Raw genomic sequence first — 24,652 nt, 5'->3', positions numbered from 1 at the left:
AAATCACATAATTAACTAACCTGTAGACTGAAAAACTCCTGGGTTACAAAGGCAATAGCGTGAAGCAAAAGCTTCCATCATACGATCAATTTTTTGAGCCTCTCCTGGGAGTCTGAAGCTCCACAGAAACTGCCTACAGAAAGGAAGAATAGTTGTTAGACTCATTCCAGTCATTATGTATTAAGCATCTATTACTGATAATTGGAAACAAAAGTCAGCAATATCTATATAAAATGTCCTAGAAATAGGTTCTCAGTCTCTCAACAACACAAGTCAGGAGCTATTATAAAGCAACATGCACAGATGGCTAGCCCAGTAATTCAGCCAGCAACACTGCATGCTATCAGGCAAGGTAACATGGCAGTTCATATTCTGAGACTCTCTTCATTTTCCAGACTAGTAAACAATTTTCTGTATGCATCCCATTTTGCCACGAGAATACTACGGGGAAACAAAACAGTTCAGTCCTCCCCTAGGTTTCCTGGATACTAAAAGCAATAAACACTCAACTAGACTTCACTTTCAATGTAAAAAGACATAGTAAATAAAATATTTCCGGAAGGAGAAAGCAGCAAAGAACACTACACTCAACATCTTTGCCTGAATTCCTCAAACATTAAAAAAATAAAAATACGACAAGAAAAACCCCAGTGCTTTGAGAGAGATGCTGCCTGTCAAGCGTGAGTTCACCCTACAAGAATCAGACGCAGATCTTATAAAGAAAGACTCGCAATATCATCTCAGTAATTTTATAATATATGTGGGAGATCTGTTCTCCTGTTTAGCTGCGTGAACTGAAATAGAGTTTTTAGTTTCACAACTTACTGTTTCTACATATAGGTACACTGGAATGCATACAGGACAGAAATCTTTACAAATTCACTTTTAGCACACTGTGGAACTAAAACGCTCCAATGAATTTAATCACTTGTTCTTTTTTCTTTCTTAGCAAAAGAATTATCTAAAATAAAACAGGACCTAAACCAGCAAATTTACATGCTCTGCCATGCAAAACAAGTTCTCTATATTCCCTGTACACTGGGACCCAATATAATAATCATTTACTTCCATCCTCGTAGGTTTTCATTTTAAGACATGATATCAAATTGTCACAGGCCATCTTTAGCTTGTTCAGTTCTACATACTGTCTTTTACTCACCTCGTACAAGGTTCCAACCCAGCTCACGAATTTTGTAAGCTACCAAAATACAAATATTTAATAGTAGCAGCTGCTAAGGAAGAATAAAGTCAAGCCTAACATTAAGTTGGGTAAAAGAGACAGGAATATGAAGCCTCCCAGACAAGCTTCAGCAGCCAGAGCCTTAGCTCAAGCCTCAGGCAGCTCAGGTTATCATCACCACATCACTCGACCATAGCAAAGCTGTTCTGACACCACATCACAAGGCACTGCACCAGAGACAAAGATCACATGAACAATTCAATTTATCTGGTGTCAGGAGGGAGTCACTTGTGGCAATGAAACTGGCAAAACTGTCTAGACCAACTTTATTTGCTGGACTAACTGTGGATTTCCACCAAGACAAGAGCAGCCTTCACAAGGTCACTGTACGCTGCCATCCCAAAGAAATCAAGTCAAGTGTTAACTTAGAAAGGGAAAAAAGTATATTAAGATTTTACACTTTTGTTTTCTGTCAGCAGGACTCCCCCACCCACCCAAAGGAACAAGTTAAAACGGAAGAAAAGGAGAAAGAAGAAGGCAGTAAAGAAGATTTGTTTGCTTGTTTTAGGTTAAAAACAAACAAAACCCTATCTCTGTGCTAAGATACAAAATGGGTCTTCAAATGTCCACATTTGGCAGGCACACCTAAGAGCGATGGCTACTGTTCAGTTGTTTGTATTTGTCTGAAATAATAACATTTTTCACCTTCAAAGGCAACATAAACACAAACAATTGGAAGTGCTACAACAGAGCTGTCTCTGCTAACTTGTGGAATATATAACCCTGCTGAGCTTTAGATCAGCTTTCTGATGGTAAATCAACACAGTGACTCATACAAACATGCAATTTGATAAAGGAAGCTCTGGGAGAAAAACAGAAAAAATTTACTCACCTTAAGGCTTGTACAAGATTGAGATCAGCGAACTCATGGAGTTCAACAAACGCCTGAAGAACTTTAATATTAAATTCATCTCTATGAAAGACAAGAATGGAAACAGACATTTAGAATTCTGAACTTAAAAGCCTTCTTAGTTATCTTTATTTTTCTCCCTGATAATAAGCAAACAAATAGATGATCATACTGATCAAATCAAACCACCAGAAATTGTTTACATATTTGAGTATTTTAATTGCTAGTGTTTTGCCCATTTCTGCAAACACTAATAATCTAAATTAGCAATAGCCAGTATACTTTAACGGATTTCAACTGCTTATTTGATTGACCTGAAAAATGACCTGGCTTCCTTTGCTTCGTTATTTATTATTACTGCACCTACTTTGACATGGGAAGATATTTGATAAAACTGGTCAGTACAAAAAATCTTTTGCAGAAATTGTGTCAGGAACACTTAAAGCAACAGCTTATGTAGGTTTAATTTCTAATACAACACAGAGAAAATAGATTATCCTCTTCCCCCCCCCCCCTCTAAGAATGAAAAATATTAAATCAATATATTAATTCACATACAGAAACAAGCAACAGAAATACTTCAACCCATTATAACTAAGAAAATAACATTTTTTTGAAAGAGCTACTTAATAAGCATCACATTCTTATTCCATTCTCAAAACCTATTACAATACAAGTTTACTAAGATCAGAATACCTTTTTACTTGGCTTGCACTTAACTATCTTTTACATCGTTATGCATCATTTGGCATTGTGAGCCAAAGCGTGCTTTGTTTGATACAAGGGTATTTGAATGCAAAAGTAATATTTAAATGTTGATGAACACAAAATGATTTGGATCCAGATAGAATTTAGTCTACACCATCACTAAGTTCACAGTGCCAGAAGCCAGAAGCATAAAGGTTTGTAAACCTTAGGGTGTGCTTTAAATACATCACCAAGGCAGAATGTTGCATATCAGCCTCCACCCAAAAATAGAAAGGTGTGCATCCACCAAGAATGATCTGTTGCATTACTGACTAAATACGTGTAGCCAGCCCAGAACACTCACAAGCAAATACTTAAAACCAAGCCATTTGTTAAGATGTTTCCATGTCGTTTACAGAAACACACATCAGCTCCATCAAGCAAAAAGAAGCAGCTCTCAAATTCACTAATATGCAATTTAGCTTCAAGACTATTTTGCAGGGCAGTACACTGGCACAAGTGTGCAATTAAACTGAGCACTCAAGAGGGTTATTTTCGTATTTTAAGGCAAAGATCTATCTTGCCTACACATACACAAAGCTGCAGTAATTCAGAACAAAAATTAGCTTTATAATCTAATTTTTGCTTTTCTAGGTTTTACTGTAGACTGGATTAATAGTTATACTTGTGCTGGGTACAGCTCCAACAACACAAGCCAGTATCACAAAAAGTCTAGAAAGCCACTTAACAATAAATGAGGACTTGTCCATGTATAAAGAAAACTTAAATCTTTCATAGCATGCAATTCATCTCTTATTTGTTGTACATTTTTAGGTATTATTTTGTTCCATTTTGCCATTCATTTTTTCCAGTTTGCAGAGCCTGTAATACTCCAGAAGTCAATAACTTAAAGCATCTCTCTTTATGCCATGATATTCTACTAATTTTTCATCCTGTTGTCTGTCCTAGCCTCATCCTCAGCTAAATTTAGCTAGAATGCAGAAGCAATTTCATGATAGGTCCCTGGGAGGGAGTGGGCTAAGTAAAAAGGAACATCCTCAGACTCCAGGTGCCTTAATAAAAGGTAGGAAGTACATAACTGAACAAAAACTCTTCTGTAATATGTGCTGCCATTTGCATAGCATAAGCTAGTGTTTATAAGGTAGTCACAAAAGCAGAACTGTCAGCTGAAGACCACCTCAGTTCTCATATTCTGTTTAATCCCAAGGCAGTTATTTCCCCCAGGACTTAAAGGCCTAATATATTGTTTTCAGGGGAAAATGAATACATATTATTAGGCTTCTGGGAAATTAATTTTGCATTTAAAGAAGTACTATGAACCAATTCCCATTCCAGACCTGACTACCTTGAAATTTTCATACACATTCCCAAAAATCAAACTGTCATCTCTTCACCTTCCTAGTTGCTATTAGTGGGGAAAAAAAAAAAGTAGACAAATATAGTTTCCTTTCCCACTACTATGCTAGTATCATATCCTTCACAGAAACGAAGAAACAAGTAAAACCCAACTAGAGTAGAATGACTGAATACGTTGAATAAATTTTATTTTAAAACAAAACATAACTTAAAATATATATATATATATATATTAATTTAACTGCTCCTTAAAATGGACACACTTCTGCTTTGTGGCAAAATAGGAATGGCATTTTATTTCCCATTTCTCCTCAGATTTTATCACCTATTTAACAGATTTATTAAAAAAATCCTGATCAAATTTGCTATTCAGGACTGATCGCTAAAATTTCTCTTACTTAAATAATGAGAAATCAAGAAGATGCAACTGAATTGTGTATTTATCAGTATACATGCTCAATGTTAATAAACGTTGCCCAGTGTTTCCAGACCAAATGACAGTGCTGCCCAGCTTGGAATGAAAAAGGATGAGCAATACATTTTTGAATTTTAAATGCAAACCTATAAATAGTCACATGACTGTTCTAGACTATGCCTGTAGGACTGAACATATTGGAAAGACCTTTCTGCATGAGTATGCAGGTTCCAGGATTAGGGCTAGAAAAACTGGAAGTATTTCAGAAGGTAGAATGAAGCTGTCAAAAATGAATACAGACTGCTTTGTACAAGCTTTGTTACTATTCTGTAATTATGGATGTTGACATAATGAGTAATTGTATAACACTGCCCAAATATTCAAGATGAACATCCTAATGCTTTCATGTAAAACTTGTTGAAATATGGTACAGCAGCTCCATGGCAAACATTTTCAAAATGTATGTATCACAGTGAAAACTTTCATTAAACCTGTTAATGTCAGGAGGAAACTGCTGTTCACAAACTAAGCTGCTGATGCTGTAAACAGATTACGGATGTCTCAAAAGGGATCTGCCAGAACATATCACTGCAGGAGTAGATCCTAAATGAGTCAGCTTTCAAACCTCCATAACTGGCATCTGAAGCAGAACATGTGCAAGCACGTAGATACATGTACTTCAACCCACTCTCCACTTCTGTCTCTTGCTCTTGCCTTTTCCAAAAATCAATTCCTAGTTTGCACACCAATGGAGGTAATTTGCATTTTTATTATGTTATGCAACCATATGCAAAAATATGCACGTTGCATGTTTATTGCATTAGAACTGATATAGCTATGGTGCAGCTGCTCTTTGAGATACCTACTTACTAATGGGAAGTCTGTGTGCAGAGATGACGGCAATGCTAAAACCTTCTTAGAACTGTCCCAGGAACTACCATCTTTTATAAGTTATTTCTTTACCATCCAAATATAAGCAATTGTAAGGCACTCCTTGTCTGGGCACGGTATCAAGAATTACCGGAACTGTTGCAATACAACTCTGTCATTCCAGAAACTTATGGCATTAAATTGTGTGTTATAGCCAAATTTAAAGATATTTTCTCAAAATGGTAAGTTACAATTAATTAAATATTTTTTTCCACAATGCATCCAATTAAAAAGAACAACAAGAAAGCAGAGAAAAAAAAATCGTAATAGGTTAGTATTACTTCCCACTGTAGCTTTTATAGATTTCAGAATAGCAGCTATTATGTGCAGCCTGTGAAGGGGAAGGTAACTACCAAACCAGTAAGTATGCTTTGTAAACAAGAACAAAGTTCCAATATTTTTATTTTACCTTTCACCGAGGTAATCGCCGATTACGGTTTTATTTAATCCTTCTCCTTTGTAAAGGAACTGTGCAATGTCTTCTGCAGTGTTCTGCAGGAGGTCATTTTCTATCAGAAACTGTATTCCCTAGGAAAAGCAATTACAGAGGAAAATAAATGTTATGTTTTCTTCCGCAAACATTTATGTAAATACTGCTCATAACAGTTGGCATTAATATAGGGACACAGACATACACATAGCATTTAAGAATTAAATTAGCCTATAGAAGTTTGGTTTTTTTGTTTGTTTGTTTGTTTTTTTTAGACAAAACAGTAAACAAATGAAAGTTTTCCAGTCAGATAAGCAGTATTTAGTACTGGTTTACACATAAAAATGGGAAGACATTTTAAGGCTAGAAGCACTAGGTGGCTGTTAGAATTCCTCAACTGCAAATATCAGATATTGTTTTAATTGAATAAATTGAATTCCATGCTGCTCTGTGGAGTCGATGCGCAAGTTGGCCTGTTCACTGTATTGCATAAATGTCTGCAGAGCCATAATCTGTAAAATCATATAACGAAGTATGCAGGAATAACTTAATTACCACCACGACACAAAATAAAGCATCTGCAAACTGCAACCCAATACATCAAGCCACTACTTGCAGTAGAAGTCGTGGCTGAGGACACTGAAACCAGTTTACAGAATTTATGCTGACACTGGGATTATCGCTGACTGCTGGTTGTGCTTGAATTAAACTATTCACAAAGGACTATCCAGAAAAAGCAGTCAAGCATCTACCACAGAGCTTCTACCAAAGCCAGGAGGACTCTTACCCTCAGGTAAGACCTCTCCCCCAGTGGGCGCTCAGTCAAGCCCCTGGGCCCCTACGCTTCCATAAATCACCGGCCCTACAACTTGCCCGCTCTGGGGGTGCCCAGAGAGCTTTCTGCAAAGTGGTTAAGAAAGGAGATTGAGAGTTAGATAAAGTTTACAGGAAGGCTGGAAAGGATGTCATCCCACCACCTAACAGGTCATGAAGAGACATCTCTTCCCCCACTCCAACATAACCCCAAAGTTGTTAATATTCCTGCTAATTTCACAAAACCGTGAGCAGCACGCTGCTAAAAAGGAGAAATGGCAGCTGCAAGGATCCTTAATGCCTTGGATTCCAAGTATGTACAGGAGAGCTCAATAAATTATTCCAAATATTTCCTGCTAGAATATTGGATAATTTCAGAAATTTTCCAATTGCCAGAAGTTTTCAAATTTCTGCAAATGGAATATATTTAGTTTTTATTTCATTACATCTAGGAAAATTTCCATTACTTTTTGATATAGCACAGAAGGCCCTGCAGTAATATTCAAAAAAGTAATTATCTTCCTGTTTGGTTGGTTTTTTGTTTTTGTTGTTGTTTTCGTATGGATGGTTGGTTGGTTTTTAGCTTCAAGACTGCATCTTCTTTGTTAAATTAGGCCAGACAATTGACTTCTTGTCAGGCACATTATCATTTAATTATAAAAAAACAAAGTCTGGAATACAATTCCTCTCATAACAGCTTCATCATCTGATACTTAGTTCAGTGACATGCTGGTAGTCTGACTGACAACTCAGTATTTTTATAACTCATTTCAGAACAGAGATGACTTTGTTGCAAGGAAAATAACAGTTTTATCTTGAAACAGAAATAGCTGAGCTTTCCTCAAAACCGATCACTACAAAGCTTATTTGGTAACTTATTATTTGTACAAAAAATTAATTTGAGTATGAAACAACACTTTTTTTTCCCATAGCAAGTTATTCAAAAAGCTTTCTCAGATCTGTCAACCACCAGAGAACCTTCCTTCTAACAAACATAAGAAACAGCAGTTGCAGATTCCCTCATTCAACACCCAAGACCGTATTATTCATGTTTAATGTAGACAGACTGTCCAGAGTAATTTTTTAAAAGTCATACAGGTTACTGAAAAATGGAAATTACTAGAATCATGGAAAATAAATTTCTATGCACAGAAGCAGCTATCTTAGCATGCTACAAAAATTATTCTTTTTTTTTTTTTTTCTTTTTCCTTCAGATCTTTAAGAACCAGAAGTCAGATAGACAGGAAAGGAATGTCTGGGACAACTCCAACGTCTGGAATAAATTGTAAAATAGGCCAGCCAAACACCCATCAACTCCTACACTATCTTTTGTCTTGATGCAAATTTTCTTTCTCTAGACTGATACGAGATGGGAGGCGGCTGTACTAGTTTGACCTCCCCATACAAAATGCACTGTTACAGGAATATTCGATATTCACTGCAAATATTGCATTTATTTATTTATTTATTTAGGTCTGTTCAATGCAGTCTTCCTTGAGTTTCAGTTTTTATAGCATCTTAATTAGAGAATTTGCAGTTATTTAAACCCTGTCTTTGTTATAAAGAATTCATTTTCTGGGCCCATCACAGACAGTACTGGCATCCAATGCGGGGATCTTCAGGCACAGCTTTACATCCCCTGCACTGGAATTCCTAAAGTGTTTTTTACAAACTTGACCGTCACAGTCCTTTCCACACTATCTAACCAAATCTGAACAGCAAATTTGGTGATGTTACATGATATAACTGCATTAAACGTATATATTGTGATGATGTTTTGCTGGTAAGGGGTCAGGGACAATTATTCAACATACTGGGTACCACATTAGAAAATTCAAATCTTTAAATAAAAATGGTTAAGAAAGCTCAAAATGTTCCTGCTTCTATGAAAACATTATATCTCCATTACTTGATTAAAAAAAAATAATACACCACCACTTTGGGAATTCAGTGCACATATTATTACTTTACTTTTTTCACATTTCTAAATACGGAGACCATCTTCCCTCTCACTACAAAAGAAAAGCATCGTTTTCGCAATGACCCCAAGTTCATTCTCTCATACAACATGAGAATGACACAGATTTCAGCTGCCTGTTATTTCAAGTAGCAGCTCCTAACAGAGAGACAATACAGCTTTAGAGCAGCCAGCTACTGCAGGCCGCCACTGATTCATAAACATTATTAAGGAATTACTACTCTAAGTCTGTTTACCACATTTATATTATGTTACAGTAGTAATGTGGCCACAGCATCTATTTATAGAAATAATTCCATCCAACAAGAACAATAACAAAAAACAGTTAACATTGGAACAAAAGCATCTGACATCATTCTGATTTTGCCACAAGCTTCTGGAGACAAAAGAGCTGGAGGAAAAGAGCAAACTACCAGGATATTGGGGATATTCTGCCCTCAACAGAAATGAAGTTACACTGCTACCAAAATGGAGAAATTGAGAAATAAAACACATGGTCGCTAGCTTCAAAAGCATTCTACATCACAAAACACTTGAGTGCTTCTCGTAAATTGAAAATAGCCAGAAGAAGGAAAAGTCATCGAAATGTAACTGACTTCAACACAATCTGAAAGAAAAACAATGTTAAGGCAATTTCAAGAAAGATGTTAAAGAAAATAATTCAAAATGGAATCCCAATGAAGACTGCAGAAGGCAGAAAAACAAAGCCAGAAAGATGCCAAATTTAACATAAACAGTAAAGAAACAAAAAATCACATATGTTGAAACAGTTCTTTTAAATATATTGGGAAGTCTGTAAGAGAATGTTCAGGTCACGCAGTTTTCAAGACAATTATTAACTCTAAGAAAAGTAGAGGTACTGCAGAAAAATGAACTACTTTACTTTTCAGCTAAATGAAACTGATAACAGAAGTTCCCACCTGCAGGTGTTTGTACAAACTGTATAGGTACATATATGTGTATGTACACAAATATACAAATGTTCAAATATGACTTTCACAAACAGAATTTAGATATACAAATGTAAGAGCCTGTATGAGAAATAATTATCAACCACGTTAAAAGCATTTTGGAAGAACCAGAGGGAATTAAATTTATTTCCTCACTATTAACCAAATATCAATGTATTTTTAGAATTGTTTGACAAGTCAACATTGAACTCCCTCTATCAGGTACAAATAATCTGTCTGCAAGCCTGCTCAATCAATACCTGGCATATTTGATTGTTGATAAAAACCTTTTCTGATCAAAAAAAAAGTTTGCTTAAGTGAAAAAAGCACACATGACTGGCAAATGACTAAAATGACTGCTTCTACATTAACCCTCTGCTCAGTGTACTAAAGGATATACAAATAAGGCCTAACAATTTATATTATCAGAAATGTTTTCTTAAGAAAACAGATTGTATTTGCCATAGATCATATTACAAGCAGGAACTTGATTCCTGACGAGCAATAATAATTCTTTACCTTCTTAGGGTCCATGTTGAATTTCTTCCTTCCCATAGCTATCTGTTTATTTCTTTGTGTAGTTTTGCTACACATGGAGAAAAGGGAAAAAAAAAAAAGCAGTTATAAGTTATTCTTATAAAACAGAACCATTTCTGGATTAGTTTCTTTTAATTTGTATTTTGATTACTTCGTATTTTAATATTATGAAAGAGACATTCACTTTTTATAAGGGGGAAAATTATGTTACTATTTACGGTTATTTCAAGTAATTGATGCTTCCATTAACTGTATCATTATTAATTGGACCATCTAAAATATTACATTCTATTGAACATATTCTTAATCCAAACGAATGACACACCTGAATGGGATAGTGTCAAACTTCAGAGGCTTTATATTAGACTGAATAAAGGTGATCAAATGTTTGTTTAGCATAATAAAGCCATTTTTATTTTCTGTTCCTAGAAGAGCTTATTCCAAGGTCTTACTGAATCATGGCCGTATGTTGGCACTACTTACCTTTCTTCCACACTGGTCAGGTTATCAATTTCTGTCATAACCTCAGCTATTTCAAATTTTAATCTCTGCCAAAAGAAGGAAGTGAATTAAATTAACCCACATTAATACTCATTTTTAAATTATCATGTACTAGTAAGACGTTAGTTTTTTTTTTTTCTTTAATTATTTGATAGTCAGCTGAAGACAAGTGATAAATCTCATGGTTTCTTTAGATACCTTGTTTAAAGATTTTACCACAACTGAATCGCTGATCTGAAGTATATCATTCAAGTATATGCTCATGTCAGAAGATCAAGACCAAACTGTCATTACCAACCTCAATATAAGATTTATTTACCCAAATTTCTTTCTCGCTCCTATGCTATATACAAATCCACTGCTTCTTGAGTTCTTGATTACACAAATCAAATGTGTACATATACGCATAATGCGTTACATAAATACAGAAGTTAACATTTTTAAAAGCACATAATGAATTGTAAATCCTATTGATAATTAGTAAGCTTTAGCTTAGGCCATTTACATGCTTTTAAAACCATTACGTACAGTGATTTATACGTACAGAGAAATGTTGTAGTCTGTTATAAATTTCATCTACTGAAGTAGTCTCCTAAGGAATTTACAGATAAATCAATTACCTCAATATCATCAATCAGTTCTTTTTTCCTGCGACGAATATTTAAAAGTTCTTCTCTTTCTTCTATGGAGAGGTCATCAGGCACTGAAATAAGAGCAAAACATAGCCTTTCATGCATTTGCTAACGTAACTCATAGCAGAAAACTGAATAAACTTGATTAAGAAAAACAAGCTTACAGGAAAGTTTTTTTAGTTGCAATTATTTTCAGTAAAAATATTTACAGAGAAAAAAAAAAAAGCAAATTTACTGAAATTCTATTTTGTAAAATCATAAATAACGTAATAGACTAGGGACAGAATCAGTCCTTCAAAAGAAGCCTAGACAATTTAAGGGAACTCGTTATCATATGATACGTGGTAAGATTTATTTCCACAGTTAAATTGCCGAAGTCTGGTACCATTCCAGTTATTTTAGTCATGGACCAAAATTTTTCATGTAAGTAAATTATCACTCAAAATACATTCACCTAACGTTTTGCAGGTGGGGAAAGCCAAAGAAAAGCCAAGACTATACAAAACTCATTATCAAGATGTGCATCCTGATACTGATTTCCCACATCATAACTGCAAGAGTAACCTTTTACTTGGCTGCTTTTTACCCGTACATATGAGACAGAGGTAAGTAGAACACTACAGACATCCCCAACAGCAATTACTTTCCATCAGCTGGATAAACATGTTTGCTCTTTACAAATAAATATGCAGTTACAATCCGTTATTGAATAGAGCCTATCATGAAGTTCTGCTTTTGTGTAGCACCACTTGAGTGAGTCTGAAGCATTTAACTCAATTTGAAGAACCTCCTTGGCCATGCTAAAACAAATACGTTACCCTGCTGATAAAAAGTATTTGCCTCTGAAGATGCAGATGTTTTCCTGCGTGATTGTCAGCCACTCTAGCAAGAGTCCCTTACCCTGCAGTCTCTGACAACTAACAAACAAAAAGTTATTTGCACAAAACCTCTGCTTTTCTCAAGCAATCAGATCTTCACCAGCAAGAAACTTGCTTGGCCATGGATTACGCTCACTTACTTGTACAGCAGTAGCACACCAACCACAAATATTCACCTCCTTTGCAACAATCCTGTAATAACAGTTTTAACACTACCCACTTTCTTGGAAATTGCTCCTTATTTATAGAACAGCTTTTCCTTCCAGCTCCAATGGAACAACAAAAATAATTAAGTTATTTATATGGTTCTGTACCAACAGTAACAACCAACCGTGCAGTCACTTCAGAAGGCCAAGGGTGTTTCCTCATGTCATATATACATTTAATGGACACTACAGGATCACGAGCAAAGATTCAGCTTGACAAAAGTTTTTTCACTTGGACTCTTGAAACACAGCCTCTGTTCAAACCTTAATAATGAAATATATTGATTACTTTTGACATCCAGTGGTTAAGCTCCTTTCCTTTTAGGATCCAAATCATAATATAAAATCCAAACGGCAACAGAGCTTGTTAGACATGAAGTAATTATGGGAGATGATCTCATTTAGCTATTCCAGATACAGACATGATTGAATTACTTCCAGTTTAGGAAATTACAGGCTTCTGTTGAAAGAATACTAGACTTCGATGTTTACCTGCTTTTTCCCCTCGTCAGATCAGAAACTCACCCATTTTTAAACGTTCCTTTCATGCAAATACTGGTTAAATCTTTTCACATCAAACCTCAGAAACACGTGTGATGCTTAGACAAGGGATCGCACCATTGTCTCATGTACTCAAAGATTTTAACCATCCAAACTCAAGAGATTCTGTGCCTATGCACACACTCTGTACCTACATACACCAGAGTTAACTTGGTTATCTGAGGACTGAAAACAACAAAACTCAAGTCTGTTACCCGATGTTGATTGTTTGAAAGGCAAAACATGTATAATCTATGACTCCCCTAGCTGGGAAGTATGCTCAAGTATCATTAAAGCATTTTTGCAGTGTTAGATTAGTAGACAAAATTAGATTAGACTTTGCAGTATCAGTAAGTCCTCCACTTACACACTTCCTGCCATAGCAGAGACTTGGCTGATCTCACCTTCACCGGTAACTAGCAATACTAAACAGAAGGCAAATAGAAAATAACCTTAAAGCTTTCAGTATTTAGTATCCACAGATGGTGCTTGGTTTGCCTTCAAGCCAAGTGTATTTGCTGCTACCACTAACTCCGCCCGAAGCCTAACGCCAGTTAGTGCTGCTGCAGTTCCTTTTCCTTTACGTTACTACCCAGTGAAAGTGTGGAATATCTGGGACAAGTAGAATTTCTATTTTAAATCAACATGACTGATGACAGTTTTCTGTGCTCAGGCTACCAAGTGAAGGAAAAGAAATAAAACACCAAAATAAAGAAATAAAACACCAAAGTCCTCTTCCTACAGCTCTCTGAGTCTGTCTTCTGGGTTTTTTCATTCCCTCTGATCACAGCAGCAACAGGGAGACAGCCCTCACAACACAATTAATAATCCTGTTAGACAAAAAGGAAATAAACTAAATGGAGTCAGACTGTCTTTTGCATTAGGAAATAACATCAAGTATCTATCTGCCAGATGAAAGACAAGAAAAATCTGCTAGAAAATAAGATTCTAAGAGCTCTTACAGAGCACTCAGAAGAGAGTACTTAGAGGGAACTCCACATTACTGCAACATCTTTAAGTAAGGGTATTAGTATCAGAGCCAAAGGACTCCAATAGCCTTTGATAAGGATAAAAAACCAGGCTAGAGCTAAGCAAGGGTCACAGTACTGCTCAGGTTCCAGCCACTACTGGTGCAGTCGGTATTTATATCCACTCACACCAGCAACAGAGAAGGGATTCTTTAATTGTAGGAAGCGCACGGTCCTATTGCCACCATAAATTGGCAGGTGGGGAAGATAATACTGAAAGTGTTTGTCTTATTCTCAGCCTTCTTTTGGTTGTGTACCATCACTGCTGCCCTTCTCCAGCACTTCTGTTCATGCTGATGAGGAAGCATACCAATGGGCACACAAACTCACCAAGAACATTTTGGAACTGCCCACGGGGCGTTACAGCCTGCAATTTCAGAGGCTACGGGTGTCTGCTCCAGGAGGGTGCATGACCTCAGCCATGGTTGGTGTCCCTGGTGTTTCAATTCTCCTCCTTAAAGCAAAATTTAACAACAGTATTTCTGTATTTCAATGAAGGTTTTTGATACACTAACACTGCATGATGCTCCTACCTGATCTGAACAAAAAAAAAAAAAAAAAAGAAAAAAAACACAGTAGAAAATACTCAACTGCTGCTAAAAAATAAAAAGAAAAATCACTAATGCAAAAGGGCACGCACCATTACTTAAACCTTCTCCTTACAAGGAAGGATCTACTCTATTTTTCACTTCAAATATTCTTTCTTTTTCATTGATCTCTAGTGATTCGAAAACAGAAGAAAAACTCAGCATCCTACTTCTAAACAGATAAAACGTTTCCCCAGCAGTAGGGCTGAATGGCAATCAGTCTGTCTCACTGTGTGCGAGGTGCCTTCCACAACCTGCAGAGCAGGCACCGCAGCGAGAGCCTGAACAGAATTTTCTTTGGAAAGGAAACCTGCGGAGCTGTGGTGCCCAGGCATCCTTAGACACCAGAGCTAGTGCTTGCCATGCTTCCAACCTGAAAAGAAAAATTCATTTATTCAAAAAGTTCCAAAACTACAGCCGAAAAGTGTGACATCCAGGCTGACATTTGGCTCATGTCAAGCAAACATGAGACCAAAGATGCCTGAAGAGTAACCACAGTGCCTTGAAGCACCTCCACAGACCTCAGCAAGCAGGTCCATGCCACAAGGGATGTCTGCTCTGAGAAGACTGCTTCCATTCAGCTGTACTGAATGTGCAGGCAAGTGTTTGCTAGCTAGAACACTTAAGATTATTTTTTTTAAAGCTTGTGCCCATATAACCCTCCACATACAAGTGCTCCTTGAGTGCAAATTACCTATTTGTTCCATAAGACAAATTTCCTAGCTCTCTCCTCTGAGTCACTTCCAAGCCTTTTTTTTTTTTTTTTTTTGGTCTTTCACCAATTCTAAACACAAAGTAGACAGGATGGGAGGAGTTAGCATGAACATTTAAATACTGAAAGAGAACAAAGAGCTGGATGGAAAAGCACTTTGGTATAGTGAACAAACTGGAGTTGCATCACACTTTCATGCTATCTTCTAATCTTTAAATAAAGACAATGTTCTATTTCCAACGTGAGTCATTCATGAGAAAACCCTTCAGCTCACAGGGAGAGCCCTTCCTTTTTCTAAAACTTCAGAGTTTCAGCTATTACTAAACAGAAAGACAATTTGCCTAGTGATGATTTTACTAGATAGGCACGGCACTGTTCTAAATCCAAATTATATTCCTGGCCAAGTAGTAAAACAGAATGAAAGACAACAGTATAAATCTTGCTAGTACTAAAAAATAGTAAGAAATCATTAAAAAAAAAGGCTAAATACATATTCCAACTTGGCCCATTTCTGTTCAATTACTGTAACTAACTAAATACATGTAGATGAATTTCCTGTAAACAAATACTTATCAGAATATGCACTTTTAATGCAGGTTTGTTTGCACTAAAGGTGTTACCATAAAAACACACATCCCAAAACCAAAAAACAAACTGTAGTTTGCCATAGCAATCAGTGCTTTGTCCTGTAGCTGTGATGATGCCGCTTTAATCATTTTCCACTATCAGCAACACAAGCACAGCATCCAAACACGGGCATTAACCCAGAACTCTGAAGCTTACAAAGGCACCTTCAGTATTCATTTCTCTCTACAAGTCCTACTAAAAAGCATGGGAATCAATTCACTTCTCAGATGCTGACATTGAAGGTCATAAAAATTATCATTAAAAAATAGAAAATTCAACTGTCAAATGCAATTCTTTACATTCCTGTTTCCAGATAATTTCTTTACATCTTCAACTGTTTTATCTTCACTTTACATTTTTGTCCTTCATTTACTAAAGCATGAAGCAAATGTAATAGCATGACTTAAATGCCATCAATCCAAATGTGGCATTTTTGAGCAAGCAGGAACCAAAAATTAAAAAATAACCAAGTCTTCTGCGCACTGAGAAAGAACTGCAACAGACCAACACACAAGGAACATGCCACAGGTCACTGCAAATTAGGAGTGTATCCCTAAATAAGAGAGACAAATCCAGTACTTCCTAAATCCACATCCCTCATCTTTTCCAGTAGCAAAAAATAAATCCTCTCCAGTGATGTTACATGAACCAACAGAATTCCTGTGTTTGAAAATCTTCCCTTACTAGTCTTTCCCCCAGCATTCACTGGCTAAGAGGTAACGCAATCTTGCTCCACCACTTCATGTGATTTCAGAGTTCAGATTCTCAAGAGAACACCAAATAATCCCTAGCCAGAAACAAAAAAGCTCCTCAGTATCTATCAATAGATAACACTGACTCTCTAGCTCACTTGACTACTGACACAACGAAGTTTTGGTTTCGTAAATACTCTCCTCCTACCGTGTCAGCCCCAAAGGGGTGATGTTAAGCACTCCCATTCCAAGCAAAGAGCTTCATTTAGATAGAACAGATAGATTTCATTTTGCTGCTACTGAAGTATCTCACGAGTACAAAGATAGTTACACAACACGAGGCTTAAAACTAAACAAACCTATCCTTGCCCATCCACAGATTCTGCACAACTGTTTCTTCTGACCTTTAAAAATAATACACATCCATCCTGAGAACAAATCTGATCGTCTCAGGACATTTGTCTCAACGGATATTCTCAGGCTACTCTCTTCCTTTCCCCCTACACGCTCCCTTTTTTAAACTTAATTATAGGAACATTCTCCAGCTTTCAGGCAAGACGTATAAACAAAGCTGTGACCACTTGTGGCTATTAAAAATTCCACAGAGGGTTTTGTAGGAGGACATCCTCCTGCACGGATTTATTTCAGTGTGAAAACGAAATATAACTGCATTAAATTCAATCAGTAAGACTAGTTTTATTTTTATTTTTTAAAGGCAACCAAATCCAACTATCCTACTGCATTAATCTTTGCTATTTAGTCACTGCTGAGCACGTTCTAGCACAGTAGTGCTCACACGTCCATTAACAGTGAAAATAAACCTTTACACAATATCCTTTTGCACACAAAATTACCAGTTAGCGGTATGAGGAATTTAGGACTGAGTCCATGGCTTGCAGAGTTATTTTGAGAGTTTTCGGTCACGAGGGATGCTGTGACCAGAAAGCACATTAGCAGCAAAACCCAGAAGAGAGCCTCAAACGCGCATCCATCATTGTAATTGTTTAACTACCGGAAAGCACACCATTACAAGATGTTGCTGAAAACATCTTTCCCTCTAGGACAAGGAGATACTTCACAAGCAACTCATAGCTAAGATACCTGTCCTCTGGGGCTTCTACTAATATGTGAAAAAGCCCAACTTAGTATTAAATCCATTATTACACAAAAATGTATTTTCAGGAATTTAGAGGAAACAGTTTCCCTCTGACATGACCCACTAAATCTCTTATGTTTAGAAATTGGTTTATTTCCTCTGCAGGGTAGGTTTAGTTATACCAGTTCTAGTTATACCAGATTCCCATTCAACATTTTTTTATTGAAAGAACAAAAAGCGTAAAAAATTGGAAATATAAAATGCATTTTTATTCTACACAGAAAAGAGACAGCAGGCTAACTGCTGCCAGGTACATAATCACTTCTTGGAAAAATCAAGCATTATTTTTAATTGAAAGAATTAAAGTCATTCTTACGCATTATGTTATAATGTGTAAGAATGACTTCAAATAACACAAAATTATGTTTTTTGTCCTGGTCAGAAATGCCCACATATAATTTAGTTGGTGTTACCATGCTTAGTCAAGCAGAAAGTAGGGAATTCTGAAGTTGTGCAAAAGCAGGGTCTAAAAAACACCAATTTGTGAAGAAATATATATATATATATATATATATATATATATATATATATATATATATATACATACACACACACACACAATCCAGTCCATGCCATTTACCTGCCTTCCCAGAGCCAGCATTAGGGTTTCACCTATCACACACAGGAGACAGCTGCACATATGCTTACATCTATAACGTATAAACCACAGTAAATGTGTTTCTTGAACTCGATGGAGCAGGAGTTTGCAGCGACCGACCGCAGCATATGGATCTTTACAATCTGCCCATGCTGATAACAGGAGCAACAACAGCTGTAAAGAAACAGACGAGTGTACAAAGGCTTTTTACAGCTCACATGAGCAGCTAACCCTCGCTGTTCCTACTTGCCCTTCCCAACAGCAGTGAAGCACAAATAGGTACAGCTTTACAACAGCTTTTATATCTTCACCCTGCTAGATAGATATGTCGATAGAAACAACCGAAGAGCCAACCGCCTTGCTTTTTATTTCCTAATTATGCCACTGACACGCATATCTGCCATCTGAAAGCAGTGTTTGTTTAAGTTAATGAGCACTTCTCTTTTACCATCCCTGTTATTTTTATGAACAGGCAGTACTGAAGACCATGATTACACTACACTTACCTCCTCTACATCTTATATTCACTAATGTACCTTGTCTCATCATTCTGATGCACTTCCATTAGGAAACCAAGTGTTTTGCAAACACAAGTAAAAGAACCACCTTCAAGCAAATGAAGGGGTGTCATGTGTGGAGGAAAGAAAAACCACACAGAGAGCAGCTCTGCGCGAGTTGCTTTGCCACTTGCTGCTGGATTTACAGCCCTGCCCGCATCCCGCCTTGTTCTGGGTTTGTTTTCTGCCAGTTTAGCAAGCCAAACGCTTTCACACAAGGATCACAGAGCTGCCCAAGCCAAAGCAATAGGCACAGCAAAAGCCCTGGCAGAGGGAGGCAGAGGGGGCAGCAACCCTTGAAACATCAGCCAGCCCTAAAACCAGCTCAGCCCAGCCCACAAACCCCACCCTCGCAGCCTGTATCCTCTAAATCCTAAAAGTAGTTCAACCTGATATTAAAAATAGATAAGTGTGGATTTCCTTTTAGGCGCATTTTTCTTTTGAAGTCACTCAGCTCCTGCTTCAAGATCAGAAGATGCTTCTAGGCCAACTTTTTAAAAGTATGTAAATACAGATCACTGAATATGGAAAGAAAGCTGGGTTTAACTTACATTCTAAGTCTCTTACCCAAATAAATTAATACTGGTATTAATAATACAGTGTTAAAATATGCATGGTCATGCATATTGAATAAATACAGAAAATTTTTATGCTAACTAATGTGGAAATCATAAAGGGAGATGTTGGTCACAACGTAATGGGATGTCTTTTGGGGTGGGTTATTAACAGATTAGCACAGATAGTGGAAACACTACCCAAGTTAGCACGTGCCTTTGTTGGTATGGATTTCCAAAAACTGTTCAAGAAATCTGGTGAATCGCCAGTCAGATTACAGTGTTACACCCATATACTAGTAAGTACACCATCACCTTCACATCGCCGTCCTCTTTCAAAAGGGAAAACACTAAAATAATGCAGGACAAAAGCAATACCTTTGCAGTGCTAAGCACTAAAAGTAAAAATGCATTCTTTTATTGTCTTGCTGCGTTATTTATATTGCCTTAAAACTTTCTTAGATTTTAGCTTTTAAGCAAAATGATTATATTTGATTTTCCCCACAGTGAATAATGGGAAAGGGTGATCAGAATCAGCTCTGTGTAGCAACACCACCAGTAAACATGCAGATGATATTACGACTCCAAAATTAAGAGGTGTCAAGCCTTTTCTTTACGCTACATCAGATCAAAAAAACATTGTCAAACAGAATCAAAAGATTTCTTCCCCATCAATATGTATGCTGCAAGGCAGAATCTCATGAAGATGTAATTTTGGGAGAACTCAATAGTATTTTTCCTCCCTATTGAGCAATCGTTATGCACAGAACCGAGGAAACATAGGTTACTTTGTGCTACAGCTGAAATTGAACTCCGTTCCTCTGATGTTTGCATTTGAAAGCCCACAGTAAGTGTTACTGTAAGTGTTAACACAAAATACAGTCTTTGTAAAAACTGCAGATTTCATATTTCTCTTGTTGACTTTCACAGAAAGATCCAGGTCACAACAAATTCTCTAATTCTGGCTTGTGTTTCAGCACTCCAGAGTGAGAGACTGATCCAGCAACAATGCCAGGAGAGGCCATGGTAACAGCTGATAGCAAATTATGCACCCGTCTGCAACACACAGCAGCCACTTTAAGTGGGAGTCTTGGGAAACAAATCAGGGTTCCTCCTCAGCGTTATCTAGGTGGTGAAAGCAACAGACCACCGTGCCAAGTATGCACAGCTAAGTGACACATGAAAGATACCGCATATTTATTTGAAACCGTTCATTCATTACAGTGCGATAAAAGGGCAGCTGAAGATCAGTGGATTTAGCCTGACTACAGTAGGAAAACTCTGAAATTCAAAAATTAAGATTGAATAGCTTCCCAAGAGTTAGATCCTTTAAGTTCCAGAAGTTGCACATACAATACCTTTTAGCACTTTTTAACTTGGGGCATTTATGATCTTGCCCAATAAAAGCATATTGTATCACACAGCATACTACTATAAAGATTTCTACGAAGAATGGGATGGAAAGGGACTGGATGATCCCATGACAAATTTCTATGACAGAGCTATTTGCTTCTAATGGAGACAAGCATACAGGCAATGCTGACAGTAATTTTAAAAACTTGAAACAACTGCCAGATGACAAAATTTCAGATAAACAAGGTTTAACAGATTCCCATCAAGTCTTCGGCCGACTGACATTATGCTGTACAGCACAAAGACATCATCTAGTTCAAATCCAGGTCAGAAAATAAGCAATTATCCACCTTTGTGAGTTATGCTGCATTCTCTTCTAATGTAAAAAGGGAAATGGTTAGCACTTGGCTACCTCCAGGTCATCAGCCACCACCAAAGCCGCTCTCCCCGCAGGGCACAGGAGTGGTCACGTATATACATGCTCCCCAGGCAGCATTCAGCACCAGCTACTGATGGAAATCAGGTCAAGCACACGCAATATGGAGCAGACCGGGAAGCTGGATTGCTTGAGCTACTGTTACCACTGAAGAGGGTTTGGCTCCATGTTCACATTGGAGGATACGGGATGATTCCCAGGAATTCAGCATCTCCCACTGGCACGCACCTCCCAGTAGCTGCTGCGAATGACTGGACTAACCACAGACGTCTCGCTTCCAGCCTAGGCAGATTCCAGCTCCAACATCCAAGCATCCTGGACCAAGGACAGGACAATTCCCAAATAGCAGAGATTATTCCATCATCTGTTGGGTGTGGGAGAAGCAAACAAGAACACACTGATCCTTTCAACTTCTGAAAGGACACTATGAGAAGAAAAAATTTGCAGTGATGTGTTTCAGCTTTCCCCTACCACAGCACCCCCTGCTAGAGGCGAGGAAAGCATTGGCTGGCTCACACCTACATTTCCTAGGACAGACCTGGAAAAAGGCTCATAAAGCAAGCACACCAGAGCAGCAACAGACATTCCTGTCAGATTCATTTTGAGTCACAGCATGGAAAATCGACAGGAATGTCGCTGAGCAGCTGCAGGGGGGGGGCCCAGAGGGCAGACCCCATGGCTGCCCACCAGCAGTACCCTTAAATCCTGCTTTAGATGTGGGTGCAGTTCACCAGACCTACCGTGCTCCCAGCACAACGTCTGGGGCTCAACCCGTCTTGCTGTCATAATTTTCCAGTAACATCTACTCTTGGCAATGAGGGAGCTGCTCTCTGTACTTCACTCATTAGTGGAGAGCATTAGTCAGTTACTTATGATTGCTGGCTCTTTCTAAAGCACACAAATCCAATTTTCAGAAAAAGCAAGGGAAAACTCATCCTTCCCCTTCCCCCACCCCTGCCTGAGACAGCTCTGGAGTTAGATTTCAGAAGCAATATTTATTGCAGAAGCTTTCTATTTATTCATTTTCCAAGATCAGTTGCAGGCTAAAGGAAGCAGAGCAAATGCTGGATTTGAAAGCAGTCTTCGTTCTCCAAAGAATGTCTCCAGACAGCAACCAGAGAGTGCCATGGTAGGACTACTCAAGCATCAAATGACTGCTTGAGTAGCATTTACTTTCCTCCAAAAGAAGATGAGCTCCAGGGTGTTAAATAGGATACCTGACATTGCAAACCATCCAAGTTCTCAGTCTCGTCCAAAAAAAGTAACCCTGATACCTGCTATGGAAGCTGCTGAGCTGCAATACCTGAAGGAAAATGCACTTTAGGTCATACAATATTTTACTTCTTGGTCATCTTCAGCTCCAATGGTTCCAGCACTTTGCTATGACATCAACAAGCCCACTGGCCACATGTTCTGTAGCCCAAGAAGAGACTTCAAGAGGTCAGAAATTTATAGGTTTCTTAGTGAAGGAACAATAAGGCTTAGTTTAAGACTGTAAAGCGTTTTCAAATTCCTCACACAAGAGTATATTTAGCATTTGTGAATTGTTGGTTGCCATCACTCCGTGCAACAATTAGCTTGACAGGTCACTAATCCAGATATAAAAGAGCTTTTTCTCTGGTTCACTGATAAGAAGTTTGCTGGATGGATCACTTACTGTAAGGTCAAACCCCTGCTCTCCCATTCTTAGCTTGGCAAAAGACAATTGGTAGTTTATACCAAATGTGGCTCATCATACTTCCAAAATAAAGCACATTCGCTTTAAACATGCTTTTAAAAAGTCTGAATACTTTTTATTTATTTTTTAGAGTAGACATAAGTTCTATGTTGAAAAAAATACATATTTTTTCATACTTCAAGCAGATCCTCTGGCACTCCAAGCAAAAACTCCTTTGAATAAATACATTCTTCTATTTAAACTTTTCCAAACAGTTTCAGTCAGATCTGCCAAAATAGTACATTGCACTTTCTAGGCTGTTTTTCCTGCCTAATATTGACAAAAAAGTCACTGCGTTCCTTCCAGAGATCAATGAAAAATAATCTGACCATGTATTTTTGTACTTTATTAAGTTAATCATTTTTCCTCAGCTAAGTGCTTAACAAGTATCAATCTGTACCCCTACAACTTCAAAGATCTAAGCAATGAACTTCTATTACTCTCTCTGTCTCAGACTTATAGCATGTTAAATTCAGCATTTTCCCTGAAACTGAAGAGAGAAAGGTTTACAAAGGTTTAAGTAACTAACTGGCATTCAACCCCAACCTCTTTCCAAATCCCTCGACTCCTGCTGCTCCTATTTATAAACGTTCTTACTCAGATTTCCACTTCATCCTGCCATGCTCAAATAGCAAACATTTTTGTCGATTAGGAAACAACTGAATGGGACCAAATGCTTTAGTTCTGTTACCCCTCACCACAGTGCAAAAGGTACCAATAAAAGATAGCACTTTATGCTAAACTAGTAAAACGTACAGCAAGTCATGTTGTCTTTAACTGCAGATACCAGCTTCATAAGACAATGTGGTTATATATAGCTTCTGAGAAGCAAATTTCCAAAGAGCTCATCGCTCCCTTCGGAGCAGTGCTTTACCTGGCATGAGCTTTCAGTACACAAACTTTGTGTAAGGCTGAAAAAAATCTGACTCATTAACAGTCGCAATCATCCTAAATTTGCCTAAGGGCAACCAGAAACACCAAGTTGGAAATTCTGCTGAGCACTCTGCGCCAACAGTGTGTTTGTCTGCACCTCCATGGGCACAGCTAGCGAGGTGCACAGGGAGAAGACTTGTCCACCCCGTGCAGAGATCCTTCCGTTTTTCACAAATCAGCAGTACGGCTCTGGGTACAAAACACCCAGTGAATGCTGTTTGCTGACACTCTCTTGTTTTAAGTATTTTTTGCCCACTGAGAAAGGCAGTTGCTACTAACAATGGTGGCATTATTAAGCATAGGTTTTTGCTACCGAGCCACCTAATCCCAACAGCATACAGCCATGTAGAGAGCAGTCTGCATCACATCAAAATTTTACAAAAGCTAGTTCAAATTGATTTGGACCTTAAACTTTGTTAAAATATTTGAAGCACAACCAGAAAAACCAAGTGCCACATCCACAGACGTCCAGCCAATCTCTCTAAACATTCAGAAACAAATTCTGAAAGATTACCTTTGGATCCTTAAAGAAAAGAAGTCAACAAACACTGCTCTTACACAAATTTTGAATCAGGTTGTTAGAAAACATGAGATGTTTCCCCTTGTCTCTGCAGTTGTAAACCTTGAGGATGAACTCTGCTGTAACAGAAATTTTTTTTTCCTGAATTTTCCTGCAGTTGTAGTTTAAAAAATGTCTTCCCATATGCCAAAGAAACACAAAGTCTAATTAATTGCAAA

The 24,652-nt window shown here is 37.6% G+C and overlaps 1 protein-coding gene across 1 annotated transcript in view; it reads right to left on the bottom strand.

Annotated features, from left to right (window-relative positions):
- CYTH3 (cytohesin 3) overlaps positions 1-24,652 on the bottom strand; it is a 51,690-nt gene that overhangs the window by 13,871 nt on the left and 13,167 nt on the right. The window contains exons 2-7 of the mRNA XM_084296069.1: positions 11,329-11,411; positions 10,691-10,755; positions 10,190-10,256; positions 5,909-6,027; positions 2,073-2,153; positions 21-133 (exon numbers count right to left, since the gene is read on the bottom strand). Of these exons, the coding sequence (XP_084152195.1) occupies positions 21-133; positions 2,073-2,153; positions 5,909-6,027; positions 10,190-10,256; positions 10,691-10,755; positions 11,329-11,411 (528 nt within the window). The remainder of the gene's footprint in view (positions 1-20; positions 134-2,072; positions 2,154-5,908; positions 6,028-10,189; positions 10,257-10,690; positions 10,756-11,328; positions 11,412-24,652) is intronic.

This window comes from Netta rufina, assembly GCF_964035555.1.
Source record: "Netta rufina genome assembly, chromosome: 15".
Classification (NCBI taxonomy): domain Eukaryota; kingdom Metazoa; phylum Chordata; class Aves; order Anseriformes; family Anatidae; genus Netta; species Netta rufina.
Note: the sequence above shows the minus strand (reverse complement) of the source record. Positions and strands in the feature narration are given on the sequence as shown.